Below are 27,688 nucleotides of genomic sequence, written 5' to 3'. Positions count from 1 at the left end.
TATTTGAACGCGCACTTTTAGACTGGTATTTTCGTCCCTAATGCATTTGAATACATCCGCTATACTTATCAGATCTACCACTGCTTTTAATCCGATTTGAATTCTAAGTAGGGTCGCATGCAAATTGGACTTTAAATAGCAATATGTATATCTTAAATAAGCAATTTAAACAGTGAAAAAGGTTTTTTGATAATTTCCAAATATGTCTTCGCCGCAATGTTAAGAAACATTATTTGGATGAAGCTGTTTTTGGCCAGTTCATTGAAACACTTAGGTGTTTTTCAAGAAAAGAATTTGAGACTATTCTATTTGAACAGTGTTGTGAAATCCGATACCCCTCCCACTCGGAAAGGGTATCAATCCTCCGCCCTCGAAGGAAGCCCCCCCGGCTCCCAAGGGGTCGCCCTGGGAGGGGTTTGGGGGGGGGCCATCCAACATTTTAATTGTTGATATGGATGGAGAAAAAAGTTCTTATCTCTTACAAGTATTTATTTAGCCCAGGTCGAAAAAATGCCTGAACGATGGAAATTCAATAGCTCAGAATTGGGGTCTTAGTCCACCAGCCTGAACGGTGGAAATTCACTAGCTCAGAATTGGGGTCTTAGTCCACCAGTCTGAATGGTTGAAATTCACTAGCGCAGAATTGGGGTCTTAGTCAGTGTTCAGTTTGGAGCGTTGGGGTCCGACTATCTGGGCTTTTATTTTTTTTTTTTTTTTTTTTTTTTTTAGATAAATTTTGGCATTTTTTACAAAAAAATGTTGGCATGGTATAATTTGGTCAAACAACAGGTTATTATAGTAGTCCTATTATACAGTTTGCAAAAAAGGGGGTAATTAATGTTGAAAAGGGTAATTACTTCTTTAGTTTACGAGATTCGCGAATTTTTTGCGAAAAGATATTTGCGTAGACGCTTACAAGGGACATTGCTAGAAAGTATTCAATAGCTTAATTGAAAAGTAACGATAGAATGAAATTGTGACTTTACCTAGATTTAACTATACTATGTTGTATTTATAATAAGTATGAAAATTTTGAAAAATATTGTAAATTTAAAAATAACGGGCTGAAAATGGTTATGAGGGGGGGGGGGTGCATAGAGGGGTGAGTTGCACGAGAGTTCAGTTAAAGAGGATACAGTTGCCCGGAGGGTTTCGGTTATACACGGGGTGAGTTAAAAGGAGGGTTCAGTTGCCTGGGGTGAATCCCTTTTTTTTTTCGTAAATCGGGCTCCCTGTTTTCAAAATCCATTTTTCTTATGAGGCTTGGAGCATTTGGTGACTAGATATACGGGGTTTCAGTTATACAGGGGTTCGGTTACATGGGATTGGTGGTTGTTATAATACACAAGTTCTATTTGAACAGTGTTGTGAGATCCCCTACCACACCCCCAAAGGACTCCGATTCCCCCATCCCGTGTATTAGCGAAGTTACTCTGTGGTCGTTATAATAAACAAGCTTTAGTTTACGAGATTTGGGGACTTGAGTTGCACGAGAGTTCAGTTACATACGGATTCACTTACACGGGGGTTTAGTTAAATCTTCGTCTGAAAAATAGGAGTTCACACTTAAAAAGTTCTATTAAGAGCTATTTTTATGGAAATGGTTCATTTTTGAACCAAAACTATGCTTTTCTGACTGAAGATACACATTTGAATCAGAAAAGGTGAAAATGTACACATCTAAAACAGAAAAGTGTGTTTTGACTATATTTTCTATAATTTAGTCTGAAAAATAGGACTTCACACTTAAAAAGCTCTATTAAGAGCTTTTTTATGGAAATGGTTCATTTTTGAACCGAAACTATGCTTTTATGACTGAAGATATACATTATAATCAGAGAAATTGTTTGAAAATATGCTAAAAGATGATTCCCGTGAAGCTATTGTAGTTTTCTATAAAAAATAAATGATTTTCAAAATCAAAGAAAATTGCCCCCCATCTTTAGCAAATATAGCCTTAGCTAGTTAAAAATGCGCATAAATTCTTGATTTTCAATCTAACTTAACTTGTAGGAATAGGACTTCATTCAAACAAGTAAATCGGCTTTATTTAAAATATATTAATTGCACAAAAAAGACTATTATTTTTCATTGTTTTTCCTTCCAGGTGCTAAGGCCTCCATCTCGCTTTCAGTTAGTTTTTTTCTAAGTATACGATAGTATCGATTATGCCATCTCCATACTTCATAGTAGCCATCATGAGTTATATAATAATCATCATCCAATTTAGGCTCCCGATCTAAAAAAAAAAACAAAAACAATTCAAAATATAACTAGATCTTAACTAACAATTGTTAGTAGTAGTGTTACAATTGTTACCATGTAGAACTACAGAATGATTTAAAACTGTATTAAAAGTTCAGAAACACATCTATACTATTTGCTAACAAACAGGAGTTCAGTTACATGGGGTCGATGGTCGTTATAATACAAAAGTTCTATTTGAATAGTGTTGTGAGATCCCCTACCACACCCCCAAAGGACTCCGACTTTTTTTCCGCTTTTATTTCAGCCAATTGTGTTTAACAAAAAAAAATAATGGAATTATTTACTGATCTTCAGTTGTTGTGATTTTAAAAGTTCTGCTTTTGTTTCAGTCAATCGTGTATCTTCCCCAAAAAATACTTTTCAGACAATCAACTTCAGACTAACAAGAATTTTTTTTTAACTGAAGTGGAAAATTTTGATATTATTTTGGGAAAATAGAATTGATCAATAACTTATTTCATTTTCATTAAGAAAATTCAGAATCAAAGTTGAACTTTTCTTCTTCCAGGAAAATATTTGGAACAGAACTGTAAATTTTTTCATCTCTTTGAGAAAAATCTGAATTGAAGTGGAAAATTTTATATTATTTTAGGAAAATAGAATTGATCAATAACTTATTTCATTTTCATTGAGAAAATTCAGAATCGAAGTTGAACTTTTTTAGTCTTCGCGATTTTTGTACTAACCATGAGTTTTGTAACAGCAAGCGAGCAAGCTATTAATTGGTTTTTAGAGTTTTTCGGTTACTATTGAGCCGTGTCGATCCTTACTTACAGCTCGTTACCCCCAACAAAATAAAGTTTTTACGAAACTCTTTTAAACACCCCTAAAAAATAATTTTAATAAACTAACCGTAATAATACAAATTTTTTTTTTAAATGACTTGTGAAAATTTTTTATTATTTTGGGAAAATATAATTGATAAATAAATTATTTAATTCTATTTATTAAAATTCAGAATCAAAGTTCACAATAAATTGTTTCAGCCAATCGTGTATCTCCCCCGAAAAAATACTTTTCAGACAATCAACTTCAGACTAACCAGATTTTTTTTTAACTGAAGTGGAAAATTTTGATATTATTTTGGGAAAATAGAATTGATCAATAACTTATTTCATTTTCATTCAGAAAATTCAGAATCGAAGTTGAACTTTTCTTCTTCCGGGAAAATATTTGGAACAGAACTTTAAATTTTTTCATCTCTTTGAGAAAAATTTGAGTTTAAACTATTTAAGTTTCTATAAATTTAAGTTAAAAAAGCTGCTCACCAAGTTTAGCGAAATAAAAACGTCTATTTGCAGCATTCCCCTTCATCTTCCAAATTGTAAGAAGGAACTGAACGTATATCATCCCATTCTTAAAGTATTTTATACCTTATATCTTGGAAATTAAGTCTCTCTTATCAGATTCAAACGCTTAATACCCACAAGCATATGCGGGTCAAATTTCATCTTAAAGTGCCAACGTATCTGATAGAATAATTTAAGTCTTATGATAAATTTCATAAAACCTATAATTTTCACCATTTTCTCCATTAAGCATCAATTACTTCAAGAAATTAATTCCACATTTTTGCAGATAGGAGCTTGAAACTTCCGAAGTAGGGTTATTGGTTTTTTAGAGTTTTTCGGTTACTATTGAGCCGTGTCAATCCTTACGTACAGTTCGTTACCACGAACACAATAAATTGTTTCAGCCAATCGTGTATCCCCCCCGAAAAAATACTTTTCAGACAATCAACTTCAGACTAACTTTTTTTTTTGAAGGGGGAGGGAGGGATTTTTCCGTGGAGATGGAGGTCAGATTTACTGGCATTATTTAGAAAACGATAATACAATAAATTAAAAAAAGTTTTTTCAACTGAAAGTAAGGAGCAAAATTAAAACTTAGAACGAAGAGAATTATTCCGTATACGAAGGGGATCCCCCCCCCACCAGGGACCACAGGGACCATTTCTATAATTTAGTCTGAAAAATAGGACTTCACACTTAAAAAGTTCTATTAAGAGCTTTTTTCCGCTTTTATTTCAGCCAATTGTGTTTTTGATATTATTTTGGGAAAATAGAATTGATCAATAACTTATTTCATTTTCATTAAGAAAATTCAGAATCAAAGTTGAACTTTTCTTCTTCCAGGAAAATATTTGGAACAGAACTTTAAATTTTTTCATCTCTTTGAGAAAAATCTGAACTATTGAGCCGTGACGATCCTTACTTACAGTTCGTTACCACGAACACAATAAATTGTTTCAACCAATCGTGTATCCCCCCCCCGAAAAAATACTTTTCAGACAATCAACTTCAGACTAACTTTTTTTTGAAGGGGGGAGGGAGGGATTTTTCCGTGGAGATGGAAACGTATCTGATAGAATAATTTAAGTCTTATGATCAATTTAATAAAAACTATAATTTTCACCTTTTTCTCCATTAAGCATCAATTACTTCAAGAAATTAATTCCACATTTTTGCAGATAGGAGCTTGAAACTTCCGAAGTAGGGTTATTGGTTTTTAGAGTTTCTGTAACTATTGACTCGTGTCACTCCTTACTTACAGTTCGTTAGCAAAAACACAAAAAATGTTATAACTCTTAACATTTAAATATTGAAAAATCCAAAACAACTGTGCATAAAACCTATAATTTTAACCTTTTTTCTCCATTAAGCATCAATTACTTCAAGAAATTAATTCCACATTTTTGCAGATAGGAGCTTGAAACTTCCGAAGTAGTTTAACCCCCCCTTGGGGTTAATCTAGGTTCACTTAGACGCGCGCGTCTAAGTGAACCTAGATTAACCCCAAAGGGGGGGTTAAAATACTTCGGAAGTTTCATGTTCCTATCTTCAAAAATATTTAATTAAGTTCTTGTATTGATTTATTATATATGGATAAAAAAGGTTAAAATGAGATTTTTTATGCAAAGTTGTTTTGTAGTTTCCACTTTTTAAATGTTTTGAGTGATACCATTTTTTGTGTTTGTGCTTACTAACTGTACGTCAGGAGTGACACGAGTCAATAGTTACCGAAACTCTAAAACCAATAACCCTACTTCGGAAGTTTCAAGCTCCTATCTGCAAAAATGTGGAATTAATTTCTTGAAGTAATTGATGCTTAATGGAGAAAAAGGTGAAAATTATAGGTTTTATGAAATTGATCATAAGACTTAAATTATTCTATCAGATACGTTTCCATCTCCACGGAAAAATCCCTCCCTCCCCCCTTCAAAAAAAAGTTAGTCTGAAGTTGATTGTCTGAAAAGTATTTTTTCGGGGGGGGGATACACGATTGGTTGAAACAATTTATTGTGTTCGTGGTAACGAACTGTAAGTAAGGATCGACACGGCTCAATAGTTCAGATTTTTCTCAAAGAGATGAAAAAATTTAAAGTTCTGTTCGAAATATTTTCCTGGAAGAAGAAAAGTTCAACTTTGATTCTGAATTTTCTTAATGAAAATGAAATAAGTTATTGATCAATTCTATTTTCCCAAAATAATATCAAAAACACAATTGGCTGAAATAAAAGCGGGAAAAAAGCTCTTAATAGAACTTTTTAAGTGTGAAGTCCTATTTTTCAGACTAAATTATAGAACTGGTCCCTATGGTCCCTGGAGGGGGGATCCCCATCGTCTACGTAATAAGTCTCTTCGTTCTAAGTTTTAATTGTGCTCCTTACTTTCAGTTGAAAAAACTTTTTCTAATTTATTGTATTATCGTTTTCTAAATAATGCCAGTAAATCTGACCTCCATCTCCACGGAAAAATCCCTCCCTCCCCCTTCAAAAAAAAAATGTTAGTCTGAAGTTGATTGTCTGAAAAGTATTTTTTCGGGGGGAGATACACGATTGGCTGAAACAATTTATTGTGTTCGTGGTAACGAACTGTAAGTAAGGATTGACACGGCTCAATAGTAACCGAAAAACTCTAAAAAACCAATAACCCTACTTCGGAAGTTTCAAGCTCCTATCTGCAAAAATGTGGAATTAATTTCTTGAAGTAATTGATGCTTAATGGAGAAAAAGGTGAAAATTATAGGTTTTATGAAATTGATCATAAGACTTAAATTATTCTATCAGATACGTTGGCACTTTAAGATGAAATTTGACCCGCATATGCTTGTGGGTATTAAGCGTTTGAATCTGATGAGAGAGACTTAATTTCCAAGATATAAGGTATAAAATACCTTAAGAATGGGATGATATACTTTCAGTTCCTTATTACAATTTGGAAGATGAAGGGGAATGCTGCAAATAGACGTTTTTATTTCGATAAACTTTGTGAGCAGCTTTTTTTAACTTAAATTTATAGAAACTTCAATAGAATAAACTCAAATTTTTCTCAAGGAGATGAAAAAATTTAAATTTCTGTCCCAAATAATGTCCCGGAAGAATAACATTTCAACTTCGATTCTTAATTTTCTTAATTAAAATTAAATAGTTTATTGATCAATTCTATTGTTAAAAAATAATATCAAAATTTTCAAATACAGTTAAAAAAAAAATCTTGTTAGTCGGAAGTTTAGTGTTTGAAAAGTATTTTTTCGTGGGCAATAAATGAGTGGCTGAAAAACTGTATTGTGTTCTTTGATTCTGAATTTTCTTAATGAAAATGAAATAAGTTATTGATCAATTCTATTTTTCCCAAAATAATATCAAAATTTTCCACTTCAGTTAAAAAAAAAAGTTAGTCTGAAGTTGATTGTCCGAAAAGTATTTTTTCGGGGGAGATACACGATTGGCTGAAACAATTTATTGTGTTCGTGGTAACGAACTGTAAGTAAGGATCGACACGGCTCAATAGTAACCGAAAAACTCTAAAAACCAATTAATAGCTTGCTCGCTTGCTGTTACAAAACTCATGGTTAATACAAAAATCGCGAAGACTAAAAAAGTTCAACTTCGATTCTGAATTTTCTCAATGAAAATGAAATAAGTTATTGATCAATTCTATTTTTCCTAAAATAATATAAAATTTTCCACTTCAATTCAGATTTTTCTCAAAGAGATGAAAAAATTTACAGTTCTGTTCCAAATATTTTCCTGGAAGAAGAAAAGTTCAACTTTGATTCTGAGTTTTCTTAATGAAAATGAAATAAGTTATTGATCAATTCTATTTTCCCAAAATAATATCAAAATTTTCCACTTCAGTTAAAAAAAAAAGTCTTGTTAGTCTGAAGTTGATTGTCTGAAAAGTATTTTTTGGGGAAGAGACACGATTGACTGAAACAAAAGCAGAACTTTTAAAATCACAACAACTGAAGATCATTGAATAATTCCATTATTTTTTTTTGTTAAACACAATTGCCTGAAATAAAAGCGGAAAAAAAGTCGGAGTCCTTTGGGGGTGTGGTAGGGGATCTCACAACACTATTCAAATAGAACTTTTGTATTATAACGACCATCGACCCCATGTAACTGAACTCCTGTTTGTTAGCAAATAGTATAGATGTGTTTCTGAACTTTTAATACAGTTTTAAATCATTCTGTAGTTCTACATGGTAACAATTGTAACACTACTACTAACAATTGTTAGTTAAGATCTAGTTCTATTTTGAATTGTTTTTGTTTTTTTTTTAGATCGGGAGCCTAAATTGGATGATGATTATTATATAACTCATGATGGCTACTATGAAGTATGGAGATGGCATAATCGTTACTATCGTATACTTAGAAAAAAAACTAACTGAAAGCGAGATGGAGACCTTAGCACCTGGAAGGAAAAACAATGAAAAATAATAGTCTTTTTTGTGCAATTAATATATTTTAAATAAAGCCGATTTACTTGTTTGAATGAAGTCCTATTCCTACAAGTTAAGTTAGATTGAAAATCAAGAATTTATGCGCATTTTTAACTAGCTAAGGCTATATTTGCTAAAGATGGGGGGCCATTTTCTTTGATTTTGAAAATCATTTATTTTTTATAGAAAACTACAATAGCTTCACGGGAATCATCTTTTAGCATATTTTAAAACAATTTCTCTGATTATAATGTATATCTTCAGTCATAAAAGCATAGTTTCGGTTCAAAAAAATGAACCATTTCCATAAAAAAGCTCATAATAGAACTTTTTAAGTGTGAAGTCCTATTTTTCAGACTAAATTATAGAAAATATAGTCAAAACACACTTTTCTGTTTTAGATGTGTACATTTTCACCTTTTCTGATTCAAATGTGTATCTTCAGTCAGAAAAGCATAGTTTTGGTTCAAAAATGAACCATTTCCATAAAAATAGCTCTTAATAGAACTTTTTTAAGTGTGAACTCCTATTTTTCAGACGAAGATTTAACTAAACCCCCGTGCAAGTGAATCCGTATGTAACTGAACTCTCGTGCAACTCAAGTCCCCACATCTCGTAAACTAAAGCTTGTGTATTATAACGACCACAGAGTAACTTCGCTAATACACGGGATGGGGGAATCGGAGTCCTTTGGGGGTGTGGTAGGGGATCTCACAACACTGTTCAAATAGAACTTGTGTATTATAACAACCACCAATCCCATGTAACCGAACCCCTGTATAACTGAAACCCCGTATATCTAGTCACCAAATGCTCCAAGCCTCAGAAGAAAAAGGGATTTTGAAAACAGGGAGCCCGATTTACGAAAAAAAAAGGGATACCCCCCGTGCAACTGAACCCTCCTTGTAACTGAACCCGTGTATAACCGAAACCCTCCGTGCAACTGTATCCTCTTTAACTGAACCCTCGTGCCACTCACCCCTCTATGCACACACCCCCCCACAAACAAATTTTAAGCAATTTCATTTTAAATTTAAAAAATTTTTAAAAAGTTAAGTAAGTATTATAAATAAAACAAAGGAGAGTAAAATCTATGTAAATTCACAATTTCATTCTATCGTTACTTTTCAATTAATCTATTGAATACTTTCTAGCAATGTCCCTTGTAAGCGTCTACGCAAATATCTTTTCGCAAAAAATTCGCAAATCTCGTAAACTAAAGAAGTAATTACCCTTTTCAACATTAATTACCCCCTTTTTTGCAACCTTTATAATAGTAATACTATAATAACCTGTTTTTTGACCACATTATACCTTGCAAAATTTATATTGGAAAAACTGCCAAACTTTCTCTAAAAAAAAAAAAAAAAAAAAAAAAAAATAAACGCCCTGATAGTCGGACCCCAACGCTCCAATCTGAACACTGACTAAGACCCCAATTCTGAGCTAGTGAATTTCAACCATTCAGGCTGGTGGACTAAGACCCCAATTCTGAGCTAGTGAATTTCCACCGTTCAGGCTGGTGGACTAAGACCCCAATTCTGAGCTATTGAATTTCCATCGTTCAGGCATTTTTTCGACCTGGGCTAAATAAATACTTGTAAGAGAGAAGAACTTTTTCTCCGTCCATATCAACAATTAAAATGTTGGATGGCCCCCCCCCGAACCCCTCCCGGGGAGGACCCTTGGGAACCGGGGGGGCTTCCTTCGAGCTAGGAGGATCGATACCCTTTCCGAGTTGGAGGGGTATCAGATTTAACAACACTGTTTAAATAGAAGAGTCTCAAATTATTTTCTTGAAAAACACCTCAGAGTTTAAATAAACTGACCAACCCCGGCTTAACTAAAAAACTGTTTCTTAAAATGACCTCTAAGACATATTTTGTAAATTGTCAAAAAAACCTTTTTCACTGTGTAAATTCATTATTGAATATAAACATCTCGCCATTTAAAGACCGCTTTGCATGCGACCCTACTTAGAATTCAAATTGGATTAAAAGCAGTGGTAGATCTGATAAGTATAGCGGATGTATTCAAATGCATTAGGGACGAAAATACCAGTCTAAAAGTGCGCGTTAAAATAGTTAGTTTTTTTGTCTAAAAGGAATATTGCATTAGAACGCATCTTAGTTATAAGTTACGAGGTAAGGTTTTTTTTTGTTATAGAAATGCATGATAAGCACTCAGTTATAGATTTATTATTTTTATAATTAAATAAAATTAAATAGATTAAAAACAAATTTTATGTTTTTAAAAAGCTCTGCGTCTGAGATAATTTTGTCTTATTTTTTGAAAATAAGGATAGAAAAAAATTAAGTATGTGATGGCCAATTAAGAGTTGAATTATTTATCTGAACTCCTGTGAAAGACTTGAGGAGGGTGTTACATTGATCCAACGTTGGGGACAAAAGGTCCTGTCGCACTCATCTTAGTGTTAGATTTCTGGTCTGGATCGCGTGTAATTTTTCCAGCGACTTTGATAACAGATGCCCTTGTAGTCTGTATTAATGAAGGTTCGTCATATCTAGCTTTTTTCCCAGAAGGAGGATTATTGCACGTCTCTTCTTCCTTTAAAAAAAAAAAATAAATTAGCATGTAGCAAAAATGCATTTTGGGTTTTTGGAAAATAATTTAGTTTATGTTAGACATCTTGATTTCAAAATCAGAGGTTTTGATAGCGGGATGGAGGACCTTTTATAAACTGCTCCTCCCCCCTCCACCCTCCCCCCTCCAATGTCCATGCTTCCGTGCCTGTATTTGTAAATTCAAACTTAAAAAGCAGTATTTGCGTTCCTTATTAAAAAAAATGGAGAAGAATTGCATATGACATTCAAGTAAAACTATCAGATTTCAATCAAATGTAGACATAAATAGAAATTTAAGAAGTGGAAAAGTTAATTAGCACGGCTCAGTCAATCCCTCTTATGAGATAATTAGGTCCGTTAAATAAAAAGGATAGCTAACAATGTTATTTATCTAATAGGGTTATAATGTAACAAATTTTTATTTTTGAGGAAATGGGAGGGTGAGGGTTTTGAACGCATTAAATTTCAGGAAGAGATTCTTCAATTCAGACTGGTCAGGAAATATTTTCAAAAAAACATCCCTAAAAAACCACTGATCGTGATAAAAAAAAAAAATCACACTGTAATAAAAAGGAAGCTTTTGTAACAATTAATACATTAAAAGAATCAACATTTTATTCTAATCCCAATTTACCGATCGAAAGCTAAGCACTTTTTCAAAAAAATCCTTAAACATGGAGATTATCTTTAAAAAAAAAAAAAAAAAAAATCCAGACTGGCCTGTATTTTTTTTCAAAACAAACCCTAAAAAAAAAAAACCCTTAACTTGATAAAAAAAAAAAAATGCCAATGATATTTATAAAAAAGTATAATTTTTTAACAATTAAAACATTAAAAAAACAACATTTTATTCTAATTCCAAAATTACCAAACGAAAAGCTAAGCACTTTTTTAAAAAAAAAAAATAAAAGACCAATTTATCCCGATAAAAAAAAAATCACACCGTAAAGGCAGACTGGCCTGGAATTATTTTAAAAAACATGCCTAGAAAAAAAAAAACCACTGATCTTGATAAAAAAGGAAACTTTTGTAACAATTAATACATTAAAAATCAACATTTTATTCTAATCCCAAATTACCGATCAAAAATCTAATAAATTTTTTAAAAAAAAAATCTAAAAGAACAATTGATCAATATAAAAAAATCACACCTTAAATTTCAACCTATAAGATACTTAGAGGTTTTTTTTTCAGCTCCTAAAAACAACAGTCTTCTAAGTGTATAAGTACCCCGTAATTATATTGTAAGGAAAGAATTTATTACTTAACTTAATGACAATTTCTTTTTAATAATGAGAATATTTTTACTCACCAAAAATTGCATATAATTATCCATTTTTCTATGTAATTACAAAAAATGATATCTCGAGTATAAACGATTCGAAACTGATGGAGAATCAAATATGGAATCTAAATATATAAAAAAATAATTGCATAACAATGAAACAAGACGTGCTGGTTTTTTGGGCTTATCACCAAAAAGGCAGTGAACTTTGAAACTGCGTCATTCCTCTTGGCAAAGAGTGTATTGACCTGTGGAATAGGACTACCAGAAAAAACCTGTTTGGTACATAGGACCCTTAGAAATGGAATCTCTTACCCTACTGCTAGGTGTTGAAATAAATAGGCTGCCCTTTAAAACCTGATTTTAACCAAGTTGGCTAAGAGTGCATGAGGATTTTAGTTACCACTGCTGTTTAGCTCAGAACTCCTTTAAGGCCTATTACATGCACAGGAAATTTACGTATAACCGAGTAAATGAGCAGTGTTTTTAACAAGTGAGCGAAAATACAGCTTAGCTTGTGTCTATAGTAGAGTCTATTAAATCTTCGGATGACAAAGTTTTCTGATCGAAGGTGAAAAGGATAATGGTGGTTTTCTACTGACGACAGTCCCATGTCGAACGGAGAAAAGTTCAGAGAGCATTTCTGATGGTATCCTGTGAACAGGATAATGGTGGTTTAAAGAAGGATGTGAAAGCAATGAAATGGATGTGAAAGCAATATATATATATATATATATATATATATATATATAATATATATATATATATATATATATATATATATATATATATATATATATATATATATTGTGTTCTGATCGAAGGTGAAAAGGATAATGGTGGTTTTCTACTGACGACAGTCCCATGTCGAACGGAGAAAAGTTCAGAGAGCATTTCTGATGGTATCCTGCGAACAGGATAATGGTGGTTTAAAGAAGGATGTGAAAGCAATATATATATATATATATATATATATATATATATATATATATATATATATATATATATATATATATATATATATATATATATATATATATATATATATATATATATATATATATATATATATATATATATATATATATATATATATATATATATATAACAATCCAGAATCAAGTGATCGGGTACTTTGATAATGAGATTCTTGCAACAAATTTAGAGCAAATGAAGAAAGATAATATTGTAATTGTTGATGAAACAATTGATGCGTCTCGTAATTCATAACATTGCTTATTTATATGCTATGGCTACGAGATCCGGATTTGACATAAGATGGGTCAAGGGGAGGCCATTTTTTCTATGGTACTTTAAGAGATTGTATTAAGTTCATCTCGGCCAAGAGTCTTGTTTGTAAAACACTATGGGTCCTTGTCTAGATTCCAGTAAACACGCGAGAATTGTATTGCGAGAACAGATAGACATTACCCGGTACTTATATGAGACACTGTATAAGCAAAGGATTTCTCACTCCGGGAACAATATTTAAACTTTATTTTTGGGGGGTTTAGGGGGAATAAAAGGTACCTAAGTTGGGTTAGGTTAGATTAGGTTACGTATTTAATATATGCTATGCTTTACGCCCACCCCCTAATTCGCAAATATGAAGCCTAATTTGTTTTTTTTCATTGTTTTACTTTGTTTCACAGTGTTAACATTTGTTTTACTACTTTGTTTTATTTCATTAGCATTAATAAAACTTCACTTATCGTGTGTTTACTGGATTCTAGACAAGTACCGCACTATGCCTCAAACACATTATGTCATGCTCTGTCAGACTACGCGTAAATCTGAATATATCAAACTTGGTTAGAGATATTAGAGTCCTGATACAAGCTGGCAACGCAAGGCAAAAGCTGGTTGAACCGGACCTAACTCACAGTACGGCTCATCAAGGCTCCTGGGGATCAAACTGCAACTAAACCTTCTTTGATTTTTTTTTCTTTTTTTTTGGTAAAGACTTTGTTTTAAACAAGGCCTCTATATGTCCTTCAGACGCATAAGCCTTTACGTGGAAAGCTTGGGTATTTCATGGTGCTTAATTTAAGTTCATATATATCAGGACTATTTAGATAGAGCTTGTTTTTATGAAGCTTCTACATTACAAGTTTGTTTTACATAAGGGACTCTAACATCAACTCCTAACTGAACCGAACCAAAATGAACTGCAAAATACGTTTTTTTTCTTCTGTTTTTGCATTCCAAGTCCAATGTTGCCAAAGATTTTGCTTACATTTTTAGCAGATAGACGGTGACAATTATAGGCAACTTCTTAAGAGTTATTTTAGAAATAAGTGGTTCCGTGAATCAACCAGTATATACCAGATGCAGATGCGGATTACTCTTGCCCCAGATGTAACCTAGGTATTGAGGATGTGGCCCATATTCTCGCCGAGTGCCAGCAACTTTCTCTATTAAGGGGAAAGTATTTTGAGGGTGGTAACTTGGAGTTCCCGGGGATCCTGAAAACGACTACAAAAAGGACAATCAGTCAGTTAATTAAATATGTAAATGAAGCGTTGACATCAATGAGTGAATCTTGATATTTATGTTATTGTTCTTGTGGAGTGTATTTAAGAATACTCTGCTGTTTGGCCTGTTTTTTGGCTTATAATAAATTATTATTATTATTATTATTATTATTATCATCATCCAGCTTTCCTCCAATTCCTATAACCACAACCTCAATGTTTTTCAACTCTATCATTATGTCCCTCCTCACTGTCCTTAACGAACAGAAATTAAAAAGAACAGGAATTATTCCGTTTTTGAGGGAGACTGCCCCCTTCTCAGTTCCTCACTCTTTATGCCGATGTTTTTTAGTGCTTTAAAAAAGCTTTGAATTCAAATTAAATGGCCTTTGTGTTTCAGAAGTCGTTATTAAAGAAATAAAACAAGAAATCACACTTAGGCGTAAAGAGCGAGGTGTTGAGGGGTGGGCAGTCTCACTCATATACGGAATTATTTCTGTTTGTTTTAAGTTTTTATGTAGTTCATTACTTTCAGGTGAAAAAAACGTGTTTTAGTTTTTATTTAATTTCTTATCGTTTTTAAAATGATACCGGGAAATCTTTCTCCGGCTTCAATGAAAAATCCCCCACGAAAAATTCTTCCATGAAAATTTCCTCCCACTTAATGCCCCCCCCCCCGAAAATTCTCCCTGACAATTCCATCCTTGCTGAAAATTCTCCCCAGACGATTCCATCCTCACTAAAAAAAAACCTGAAATTTCCTGAGAACAATTCCACCTGAAAAATTCTCCTTACTTGCATATGAAGAAAATTCTTCATTTTATTTCTGATCGTTTTTCAAATCATGTAGGAAAAACTCCTCTGTGGAAAAGTTTTTCCGGAAATCCCCCTCCCAATGGAAATGTTCTCCTGTGAAGAATTAACCACGAAAATTTCACCCAGAGGAAAATCCCCCCCCCCCAGAAAATTCCCCCAAAAAGTGTCTGTATATTTCCCAATAACAAATACTATATGTAAACAATGGGCAAATATCAATCCCCCCCCCCAAAAAAAAAGTCTTTATACTTTCCAATAACAAATACTATATGTAGACAATGGGCAAGTTTCATAACATACATCCCTTTCTTCAGGGATTGTGGGGGGAGTCATGTCATCCCCAGAGGCATTGTTATTTGGTCTTGGAACTATATTGAACAAAATTGCTATCTATACCATTAATTTATAAAATATAAATTTTGATCGGATGACTTTGGAGGAAAAAAGGCATAGGGGGGGGGGGGCTTAGTTGTCCTCCAATCTTTTTGGTCACTTATAAAACGCACTAAAAATTTTAATTTACGTTGGAATGAGCCCTCTCCCGATCTTCTAGGATCATTGTTTCGATACGATCACCCCTGGAAAAAGAAAACACAAACACCGCACTTCCGCGATCTTACTCCTGGCCAAAAATGCGAAATTCTAGATTTTTGCAGATACAAGTTTGAATCCTCTTCTAAAAGTTCGTTTCAAAAGAAACGAATCTTTAAAAGGTTCGTCTTTGCAGATATGAGCTTGTGCAGATATGAGAATGAACCTCTACAAAAAGTTTATTTTTGAAGACATGAGCTTGAAACCTCTACAACGGTCCTTATTTTAAGATTCCTTGACTTTCTGGAGGTGTTCCCTCCCCACTTTTCAAAAGTCTGGCAAATTTTCTCATGTTCTTCGCTTTCAATGGGTGACATTAAACTTAATGAATTTTGTATGTTTGGAATAATCATAAAAACTAATTCTTCTGATGGATACATTGTTTTCAAAATTCTATTTTAGAGTTTTGGTTACTAATTGGGCCGATCAGCTTCTTACTTAAAGAAGCAGCCTCTTACTTTTCTAAGGTAAGACGAAGAAGACTTTTGCCAAAACGTTCATGCAAAAAAAAGTGAGGAAGAGACGCCTTGGTGCGAAAATATGGCGGCCAAAAATGTATTGTCAAAAAGTGCCGTGACGAATAAGCCTTAGACCAAAAGAGGCCTTGACCAAATATCCTGACGAATGTGGATTAGATCAAAAGCTACATCAACGATTTTTTCACCTGTAGGCGGGATAATCCTAAATCTAGAGAAAAGATTGTATAAGTGGGAACACTGGACTATTTTGAAAGTGTAATGGGAATTAATAAAACAGGATGAAGGAACTAAAGGAGAAAACTACAGGGCCAACATTATAGGAGATACCGTGGTTGGTTGATATAAGTAAATCGAATTTGTCCTGAATGGTTTAAGTTTCAACCATTGCCAACAACTTTGTATACAAATGGATGATCTATTGACAGCTGGGTATCACGGTTTAGCCTAAAGGACAATCAAATATTTTTTTTATGTTGTTCTTTTGTTTATTCTTATATCATTCGTGTTTATAAATGATATTCTGGCCTTGTCAGATTATCCGTTTTATTCCTTTGTTAAAAAAAAGCAGAAAAGGAAAGAAAATCATAAAAACCGAGTAACGGTTTTAATTTATCCGAAATAACTCATCGAGGTTCAGTTTTTCACTTATACCCGAACGTATAACTCTGATATTGAAAGCAGGTTTAATTTTCAATGGTTCTATAAGCGACTGTATACTATACATTGTAGGACTTTCACCTGTGCTCCTATTAGGTAAAAATTCATTCTTTAAAGGGATTTAGATGTAAATAAAAAGAGCGCGCATTTTTGTGACTAGTCGAACTCTTAAGCTGGGGCCGATTTACCAATAGACCCGGGTGAGGCCGTATCCAGGATTTTGTTTCGTGGGGGGGAGGGGTACAAACTTTTTTTAAATACATCAAAATTTGGGCAGTTGTGTATTATACGCCACTCACTCAAGTTTACGTTGTCTAAAACTCGAAGACAATCCGGGGTAAATTTCTACCAAATCATATTATTGACTTACGCATAAAGTGAATATACCACTCGATGCCTTTTTTTTATGCTGATTACGAATATAATAGTAATTTTTTTCGGAAATGAATTTCACCCCCCCCCCTATATATGGCGATTCAGTGTATATATTTCTACAGCCTAACTTAACCCTTAATTGGCATATATAAGGGGGGCTGAAATTCATTTCCGATAGAAATGATTATTATATTCCTAATCAGCATAAAAAAAGGCATCGAATGGTGTATTCACTTTATTCCTAACTCAATAATATGATTTGGTAGAAATTTACCCAATCCGGTTTCTTCGTTAGTTTCTTTCAGCTTAGCGTGAGACAAGATAAAGACAAGTGACAGAATAGATGGGAAATATAGGCTATAACTTGGGCTATGTATTGGCACGTTAAGGGGGGGGGGCATGTGTCACAGATAATACAACAGTACCGTCAGAAAACAATTATTGTTTCATAATATGCAGAATAATTGCAGCTTATACATTTTGCAGGCAGATCCGCTATACTTTACCCCCCCCTCCTCCTCCCTAATGTGCAAACACATAGCCCAAATTTCTTTCTAAAGTATTATATTTTCATTATATTTTGTGTTGTGATGTATCACTAGGATTGAGCGTCAAAGAAAGAGGTTCTATTTAAATGAAGCGCTCGAGTTAGTGGCGTATAATACACAAGTATCATAATTTGTTTATATGGATTTTATTACTTCTTTATGTGTCGAACAAAAATTTTGGGGGAGGGGTAGTTCAAACCCGATACACCCCTGGATGCGGAAATGGTCCAGGATCCTCTCGTTTATTACCAAGGGTCATATTTAAAATCAGTTTGTGATATTTACAAGGCAAAATCAAAGATAAACACTATATAATTGACAAAAAAATAACCATAGTCAAAAATGCATATAAAGTAGGCTACTGCAATTTCTTTTTTTTGTTGTTGAAACCATTCTAATACAAAAATTACATTATTACGATTGAATACCATGATAGTTTCTTTTATGAATCAATAAAAAAAATTCACAAAATATTTTCCTAAAAGAAAGTGAAGAGCCTAAGATCTCTTCACTAGGTATTAAAACCTAAGAGAGAGTAAAGGAGAATAAATAATTTCACACGATAAGTCAAATTTAAACCGAACCGACATTCCTTTGGATGAATAAATGAAACTTCAATCGAACAGAAACTAAATGAATAATCAAATTGGTAAATATTGGCCAGTTTATATTATTGACCTAGAAATAAAGTTAACATTCCACTAGATGCCATTTTTTATGCTGTCTCTGAATATAATTAAATCAAAAAACAAGCTTTTTTAACTGAAAGTAAGGAGTGACATTAAAACTTAAAACGAACAGAAATGATTCCGTATATGAAAGGGGTTGTCCCCTCCTCAACGCCTCGCTCTTTACGCTAAAGTTTTTTATTGTTTTAAAAAATAAAGTTGCAAGACAGAGTCAAACCTTAGCGTAAAAAGCGAGGCGTTGAGGAGGGGACAACCTCTTTCATATACGGAATTATTTCTGTTCGTTTTAAGTTTTAAAGTCGCTCCTTACTTTCAGTTAAAAAAACTTGTTTTTTTATTTAATTTCTGAACGCTTTTGAATTAGTGCAGCTTTGATTTTGGCTCACCGTACACGAATAATTAAAACGAACTTCGCATATTAATTTTCCTTTTTTAGCTAAATGGCATTCTCGAAATTTTGTTCTGACGTAACTTACGAATTAACTTACGTAACGAATTTCCATATTCGTATGTTTTTATTACGTATATTAGGGAGTTTGACCCCTAGTCAATATCTCGCTCTTTACGCTAAAGTTCGAATTTTGTTCGAATCACAAACCCCTGAATCACAAAGGCCAATTAATTAGAATAGATAGCTCTTTTGAAAGTACTAAAAAAAAACTTTAGCGTGAAGAGCGAGGTATTGACTAGGGGAAAAACCCCCTAATATACGTAATCATTTCTGTTCGTTTTAAGTTTTAATGTTGCTCCTTACTTTCAGTTGAAAAAAAACTTGTTTTTTTTATTTAATTTCTGGTCGTTTTTTAAATAATGCTGGGAAATCCGGCGCCCCCTTCATAAAAATGTTCCTCCCCCAAGAAAATATCATCCATGGAAAGATTCTCCCCTGTAACCCCTACTACGACCCCCCCACCACCACCAAAAAATTCCTCCTGAAAACGCCTTTATACTTCCCAATAAACAGAACTATATGTAAACAATGGGCAAAGTTTATAACTTGCAGCCCTTCCCACAGGAACTTTGAGGGATTAACTCATCCTCAAAGACATATTGATTAGATTTTCGAATATGCTGAACAAAATGGCTATCTCAAAATTTTGATTGGGTGACTTTGGAAAAAAAATGAGCGTGGGAGGGGGCCAAGTTGCCCCCCAATTTTTTTTGGTCAGTTAATAAGAGCACTAGAACTTTTAATTTCCGTTCGAATGAGCCCTCTCACAATTTTCTAGGACTACTGGACCGATACGATCACCCTTGGGAAAAAAATTAGATAAACACGCATCCGTGAGCTTCTTCTGGCAAAAAATACAAAATTTCACATTTTTGCAGATAGGAAATGAAACTTCTATAGTAGGGTTCTCGGATACGCTGAATATGATGGTGTGATTTTCATCAAATTTCTAGACTTTTAGGGGTTGTTTCCCCCTTTTTTGAAAATAAGGTGCGTAAGTTTGGATGGGTAAGACTAAACTTCATGAAACTTCTATATTTGAAATCAGCATAAAAATCCCATTCTTTTCATGTATCTATTGGTATCAATATTCCTTTTTTTAAAGTTTCGGTTACTATTGAGCCGGGTCGCTCCTTACTTAGGCTACAGTTCGTTACCACGAACTGTTTGATAATCACTTTTCTCGCAAATTCAGTTTTAAGTCTTTTTTGGACCGTAGAAAATGATAATTTCCTTCTATGTTCACCAAACTTCACTTCTCGCATGTCTGTATAGGGCACAGTTTATATAATTAGCAGTATGATCTCTCTCTATCTCACCCATTATAAAAACCCGGACCGAGGTGCAAGTGCTCCAGAGAACCTATAAACATAACCGACATAAGATCTTTTCACAGGTAGACAAGTCAGATCTCTCTTGAACGCGAAACTTGGCTTCAACGTTGGAACACTAATTTTGAAAAAAACTAATTTTAAATTAATTTATTCCAATACATACATGAAAATCGGTAGGCTAATTAGTAGCGCAATGTTATTATTAGATGTTTTTAGGAATTAAAAGTAGGTTTCGAAGTCTCAAGTTGGTTTCAAAGGTATTTTGAGAAAGTTTCTGCCAAAATACGTGTTCCAGGGTAATTGGACCGCTGATGGCAGATCAAATGAGAGGAGCTGTTTGTACGCGCCGATATATATATATATATATATATATATATATATATATATATATATATATATATATATATATATATATATATATATATATATATATATATATATATATATATATATATATATACTACGAAAACTTTACGAAACAAAAAGTTTTTTTAAGAAAAGTAAAGGCCATATTAAACTTAAGATCAGTAGAAATAGAAGCCTACAATAACTCAAACTCAAAACGACCAGAAATTATTGTTAAAGAATACAAAGGGAAAGGAGAATAATTGGTATGGCTGTAACACTGCATATAAATAGTTTTAGAAATATTTTGGAGATTGTTCCGTAAAAGGTCTAAGATTATACAGACTCAGCAGTAAGAAATGTATTTTATTTATTTTCTGGTAAACAAACTGGAAGAATACTCTATAATAGATTACCTCAGCAACCAATAATTAGAACCCAAGTCCTAAAATTGGTCTCAATCAGGAACCCTTATCGCTATCTAAATTCACAAAGTGCAAAGATTTTCAAACACAGGTGTTTATTGTTTAAAGTTCAGGAAAGGTCCTCCTATTTCATACGAAAACATTGATTGAAAACGAAACTATTCTTATCTCGGCTCTCCGCCAAAACAGGTAATTAGAATTTTAAAGTATCACAGGAACTATAATCTGAGAAATTAAATATCACGACGTGAAAAAAAAAATTATAAACCATCCAGTTGCGGATCCAGAGGGGGGGGCGCGGGGTACCCCCCTAAAGTAGTCTAAAGTAGTTTAATTTACCTAATTAACGTAAGTTTGCATTAATTAAACTTACTCCTAACGCTAGTTTATCGGATCAACCTATTTTACGCCCCCCCCCCTAAAAAATTCCTGGATCCGCCCCTGAAACCATCACACCTATTCCACCAGTTATTAGAAGAAGAAAAAAAATCCTTATTTTCACAAATTTCATCAACCCCCCGCCCCCTTTTGTATAAAATAATAAAAAGGCAAAACACTTGAGTACAAAGTATATAAATAATATATTTTCATAATTTTTATTTAAATTAAGTCATACCTGTGAGATGGGACAGTTGCAAACCACTTGGTCGGCTCACCAAGTTTTTTTCTACTTTCGCAATTACGAATAATGCACTTTCTAATCATTTCTCACTGATTGACGCAAACACACTAATCCATAAGTGCACAAATAAGTGGGAGGAGCTTTTTGTTCGCACCGAGAATGAAGAGCCAGAAATCATCTGCGGTAAACTTACTGCTAATTATATAAACTGTGGTATAGGGTTCCACCTGGCCCAGGATCTTAGGAATCTAATGGTCGAGTCGTTTATAGACATGGAATTCACTGTCATTTTATGGGCGTCATGAATGTTCCGGTCTTTTGATGCGGGATGATTAAATACATTCCAGGTCGTGTAATTCCTCTTGGCCTGGGCTGAACGAAAAAATTATGCTTCTGACCGATCGAAAAGAAAGACAAATTGCTTGTTTTCAGGCGAAAGAAAAATGTTTTTAAGTTTGTTCTTTGCGTAGGAATTTGACTCAGGCGTTTCTAGGAAAAATCATTGATCCTGTTCCCAGCACAGCTTTCAGGCGAACCTATGTTTTGAAAATAAAAGTGTTTTTGTCCTTTAGTCTTCTTCTCCAACATAAAATTTGAAGTCCTCTTATTCTACTCGCAAACTCCCTGAAAGTTTCAACCCAATTTCCCAAGCCGTCTTCAAGACAATGTTGATGCGTTATTTTAATAAACTGGGCTTTACGCTAAAGTTTGACTCTTTCTCACAAGTCTATTTTTAAAACAATAAAAAACTTTAGCGTAATGAGCGAGGCGTTGAGGAGGGGACAACCCCTATCATATGCAGAATAATTTCTGTTCGTTTTAAGTTTTAATGTTGCTCCTTACGTTCAGTTTAAAATAATGTTTTTTTTTATTTAATACCTCTCTAATTAGTGGTAAATAGATTATATGCCCGAGAAGGACTGATAGTACAAAAATGTTTAGTTGATCGGAAACAAGACATTTTTAGCCCCGCTTTTATCCCTATTCAAGTAAAAATTTGAGGTCCAATTAACCTACAAACATTCCTTGAAAGTTGGAACTTGATTCCCCAAGCCATTCCCAAGACATAGCAGAAATATTATTTTGATAACCCAGAAGAAAATACTGTCTTTTGATTTCCCTTGCTAATTAACTGAGAATAAATTTAAGTCCCATAAAGGCTTGTAGTACAAACTATTTATGTGGCTCGGTGACAAATTCGTTTAGCCTTAGTCTTACCCATCGATAAAACATTATATATTATATTCTATATTTTATAAATTATATTATATATTATATTTTATAAATTATATAAAACGATACAAAATTTGAGGTCTCCTTGCTGCCTAAAAGGTGCTAGCCCTTGCTATCTAAAACACTTTCCCCTAAGCCGTTTCGGAAATATTGTAGATGTTCTATTTTGATAACCTGGATACACATATTGTCTCTTGACTTACCTCTACCCCTTCCCCGAGTCATAATTTGAGGTCTTTTTCCCCCTCCTCAATTTACCCCAAAAATTTCCACTCGATCCCCAGCTTCCCATTCTTGAGACATGGCAGATTACGTATTTTGAAAGCTCAGAAGTACATAACATCTTTATGGTTTACTCAGATACATGTAATGGGATTCTTGACCGCCGTTTTTCATATCTTAAAAAATTTACGTTTGGTGGGTTTTTTTCCTAAAAATTACGTGGCGGTGTTCTACATTATTTCCTAAATCAGGATCCTCCGTATCAAAATGAATATGTGGCTATTCAATTTGAACCGAAATACAAACCTAGACATTATCAAAATCAGTAATGTTTGTTTTTCAGAATTAGTCTCTGAAAGAAAATATTGTTACTTTCCTTTGCTGTTGGTTTAGTTTAATGATTTAACAGTATAAACGCTCAATAATATTTTAGACCAAATTTTCTATTTTAGTTAGCTGTGAATAAGAGAGTGCTACCTAATCTGGATATCAGATGAATTCTTGATGGGTCGACAAAGGAGAGATAGAAGCAAAAGTTCAGACAAGAAAATTGTGAGTAGCCTATAAAATATTTATTTAAAAATTTGATATTAAATTTTTTTTTAGTATTCAAACACTTGAAAATGCGCGTATGTAAAGATTTTGTTTTTACTAATATTTAAATAGACTTAAAAGTTTATATTTAAATATTATAAATGCTTTAAAATGTGAATATAGATATTGTGAGCATAAAAGACATTTAAAATATTTTTTTCTAATTATCAAATCGTTCGTGGTAATCACAGTATATAAATATTAGATTCTTGTTTTATAATATTATGTTCTTGTTTACTAAATATTGAATAAAAAAAACAAGTATTTTAAACTGAAAGTAAGGAGCGACACTGAAACTTAAAACGAACAGAAATTATTCCGTATATGAAAGGGGCTGTCCTCTCCTCAACGCCTCGCTCTTTATGCTAAATTTTTTCATTGTTTAAAAAAAATAGAGTTGTGAGAAAGTCTTAATTTAGCGTAAAGAGCGAAGCGTTGAGGAGGGGACAGCCCCTTTCATATACGGAATAATTTCTGTTCGTTTTTAAGTTTTAATGTCGCTCCTTACTTTCAGTTTAAAAAATTGTTTTTTTATTTAATTTTTGAACTTTTTTGAATTAATGCAGGTTATGATTTTGGCTCACCGTGCATGAATAATTAAAACAAAATTTGAATATTTATTTTACTTTTATTTGGTTAAATGGCTTTCTCAAAACTTGTTTAGTTTTATTTACAAACGTTTTTATTAGTAATAAATATACGTAACTTACAAATTAACTGACGTATCGAACATCTATATTCATATATTTTTAATACGTATATTAGGGGGTATATTAGGGGGTGCTCCTTAAGCTAAAGTTCGAATTTTGTTCCAATTCTTTAAAAATTACCCCTTAATCACAAAGGCCGAATAATTAAAACAAAATTTGCATTTTAATTTTACTTTTATTTGGTTAAATGGCTTTCTCGAAACTTGTTTAATTTTTATTTACGAACGTTTTTATTAGTAATAAATATACGTAACTTACGAATTAACTTACGTAACGAACTTCTATGATCATATATTTTTAATACGTATATTAGGGGCTCGCCCTAGTCAATACCTCGCTCTTTACGCTAAAGTTCGAATTTTGTTCCAGTTCTTTAAAAATGACCCTTAATCACAAAGGCCGTTAATTAGAATCAATAGCTCTTATGAAACTACTAAAAAATCTTTGGCTTAAAGAGCGAGGTATTGACTAGGGGGTTAACCCAATCATACTCGTAATATTTTCTGTTCGTTTTAAGTTTTGATGTTACTCCTTATTTTCAGTTGAAAAACTTGTTTTTTTTATTTATAATTTCTGATCTTTTTTAAATAATGCTGGGAAATCCGGCGCCCCCTTTATAGCAATGTCCCTTCCCCCATGAAAACTTCCTTCATGGAAAGATCCTCCCACATAACCCCCGACTCACCCACTCCCCGACTATCAGAAAAAAATCCCCACTGAAAACGTCTGTATACTTCCGAATAACCAATACTATATGTTAACATTGGGTAAAGTTCATAACTTTCAGCCCTCCCCCCGGGGAATTCGGGGGATTAAGCCATCCTACAGGACATGGTTTTCATATTTTCAAACATGCTGAACAAAATGGCTATCTCAAAATTTTGATCAGGTGACTTTGGGGAAAAAATGAGCGTGGGAGGGGGCCTAGTTGGCCTCCATTTTTTTGATCACTTAGAAAGGGCACTAGAACTTTGAATTTCCGTTCCAATGAGTCCTCCCACAATATTCTAGGACCACTGGATCGATACGATCACCCCTGGAAAAAAAAAATAAAATAAAAATAAACACGCATCCGTGATCTTTCTTCTGGCAAAAAGTACAAAATTCCACATTTTTGCAGATAGGAGCTTGAAACCTCTACAATAGAGTTTTCTGATACGCTGAATCTCATGGTGTGATTTTCATTAAGGTTCTATAACTTTTAGGGGGTCTTTCCCCCTTTTTCTGAAAATCAGCCAAATATTCTCAGGCGCGTTTGATGGGTAGCACTAAACTTGTTGAAAGTTATATATTTGAAATCAGAATTGATATCTGATTCTTTTGATGTATCTATTGGTATCAAAAACCCGTTTTCTAGAGTTTTGGTTACCATTGAGCCGGGTCGCTCCTTACTTACAGTTCGTTACACGAACTGTTTGACCTTTATACAGTGGTGGTAATAAAACAAAGAGCGACCGTTGCCAATAGTAACTTAAATAATATAAGACAGAATCTTTGAAAAATATATACATCAAAATGATCTGCTTTTCATTATAATTTTAGAAAATTATACTTAATTTTTTTTTCTTCTCTCTGTAAGTAAGTCACTTTTTTTTCTGAGTGAGCGACTCGAATGTCTCCTCCCTTCTTTACAGGCCAAAGATCATTTCGGGATATAGTATAGTGTATTATTATATGTGTATTTAATCATGGATAAATTTAATCTATCTTATGTCAAAGTTGAATTTTAATTCCTCTGAACATGTCTATGACTACTTTAAAAATATCGTTGTTTTATTTTGTAAAAATATGCATTATCTTTCATATAGCCAACTAAGATAACAGTGATATTTTTTTACTTATTTTTAAATTTTAGGAGAAAGTCTTTAATTCGCTTCTCTTTGCCCGATTGATTTCCAGTTTAGCTGAAAAGCCCCAATCTGATAATGAAAAGCCTCCACCCTTGAAGTGCGTGCCCACTTGCGAGGGTGAACAGTCAGAACTGTTACCCGACCAAAGTGAGTAGTCCGGGTGTGTGCAATAAATGATAGAAATCAGTTCCTGATTCTTTCAGACCAAAAATGAGCTTCTTTTTTCTTAATCAGTTTTTGATAGTTTTGAAATTGAACAACAAATTCGAAAATATTCAATTGATTAAGAAAAATTGATTTGATTTTTGAAAAATTGAATTGATTGATTTCGTTGAAATTTAGAAATTTTCAACGAAATTATCTTGCAGAAACCAGAAATGCCATACCGTTATTAACCACAGTATAAAGATATAGCAGTAAGTTTACCGCTGATAATTTCTGGCTCTTCATTCTCGGTGCGAACAAACAGCTCCTCCCACATATTCTTGTATTAGCGCGTACAAACAGCTCCTCTCATTTGATCTGCCATCAGCGGTCCAATTACCCTGGAACACGTATTTTGACAGAAACTTTCTCAAAATGCCTTTGAAACCAACTTGAGACTTCGAAACCTACTTTTAATTCCTAAAAACATCTAATAATAACATTGCACTACTAATTACCGATTTTCGTATATGTATTGGAATAAATTAATTTAAAATAAGGTTCTTAAAAATTTAGTGTTCCAATGTTGAAGCCAAGTTTCGCGTTCAGGAGAGTTCTGACTTGTCTACCCGTGAAAAGATCTAATGTCACTTATGTTTCTACGTTCTCTGGAGCACTCGCACCTCGGTCTGGGTTTTTACAATGGGTGAGATAGGGAAAGATCATACTGCCTATAATTTATATAATGTGGTTATTAACTGACCGAAGCTCAAAAGTAAAAGAGGGAGGAGGGGTTACCCTGTTCTTTTATGATCATTATGTAAAAATTAGGTCTTGTATCTGTCAGTACTGTGCACGCACTCTCTGCTAGCTTACTATTTAGCCCTAGGGGCAAACGCTTGACAGTTACGAGCTATCAATCAATAGAATATATAGAAACCTTGAAGTCTTTCCTCCTGACTTTTATTTGCTACTTAAGGTGAGATAGCAGACAATGACCTATGCAATGTTTATCATAGGCTTGACCACCACCAAGGCAAGTGCAAGTGCTACCAGGAGCTTCGTTTTTACCAAGATTTAAACGGGAATATTTGTTTTCCTATTTTATACATTTTTAAAACATTTTGCAGGCATTAGCCCACCTGTACCCTGCCGCTACCGCTCTCCATGATTCTAGGTGTACATAACTTTAAGCCCGGGGCCTGTTTTAGGCATGCCTCCAAAGCTGAATCCCCTCCTGTGTTCTTAAATAGCAGAACTG

At 33.4% G+C, this 27,688-nt stretch overlaps 1 protein-coding gene across 1 annotated transcript in view; it reads left to right on the top strand.

Moving 5' to 3' along the window:
* Nucleotides 1–16,878: 16,878 nt before the first annotated feature.
* LOC148947798 (atrial natriuretic peptide-converting enzyme-like) overlaps nt 16,879–27,688 on the top strand; it is a 195,628-nt gene continuing 184,818 nt past the window's right edge. Inside the window, exons 1-2 of the mRNA XM_089096239.1 lie at nt 16,879–16,981; nt 23,582–23,681. Coding sequence (XP_088952365.1) covers nt 23,634–23,681 — 48 coding nt within the window. The 5' untranslated portion in view covers nt 16,879–16,981; nt 23,582–23,633. The remainder of the gene's footprint in view (nt 16,982–23,581; nt 23,682–27,688) is intronic.

Source organism: Artemia sp. Qi Xiang Cuo, chromosome 10, assembly GCF_049724085.1.
Source record: "Artemia sp. Qi Xiang Cuo chromosome 10, ASM4972408v1, whole genome shotgun sequence".
In the NCBI taxonomy this organism is placed as follows: Eukaryota; Metazoa; Arthropoda; class Branchiopoda; order Anostraca; family Artemiidae; genus Artemia; species Artemia sp. Qi Xiang Cuo.
Note: the sequence above shows the minus strand (reverse complement) of the source record. Positions and strands in the feature narration are given on the sequence as shown.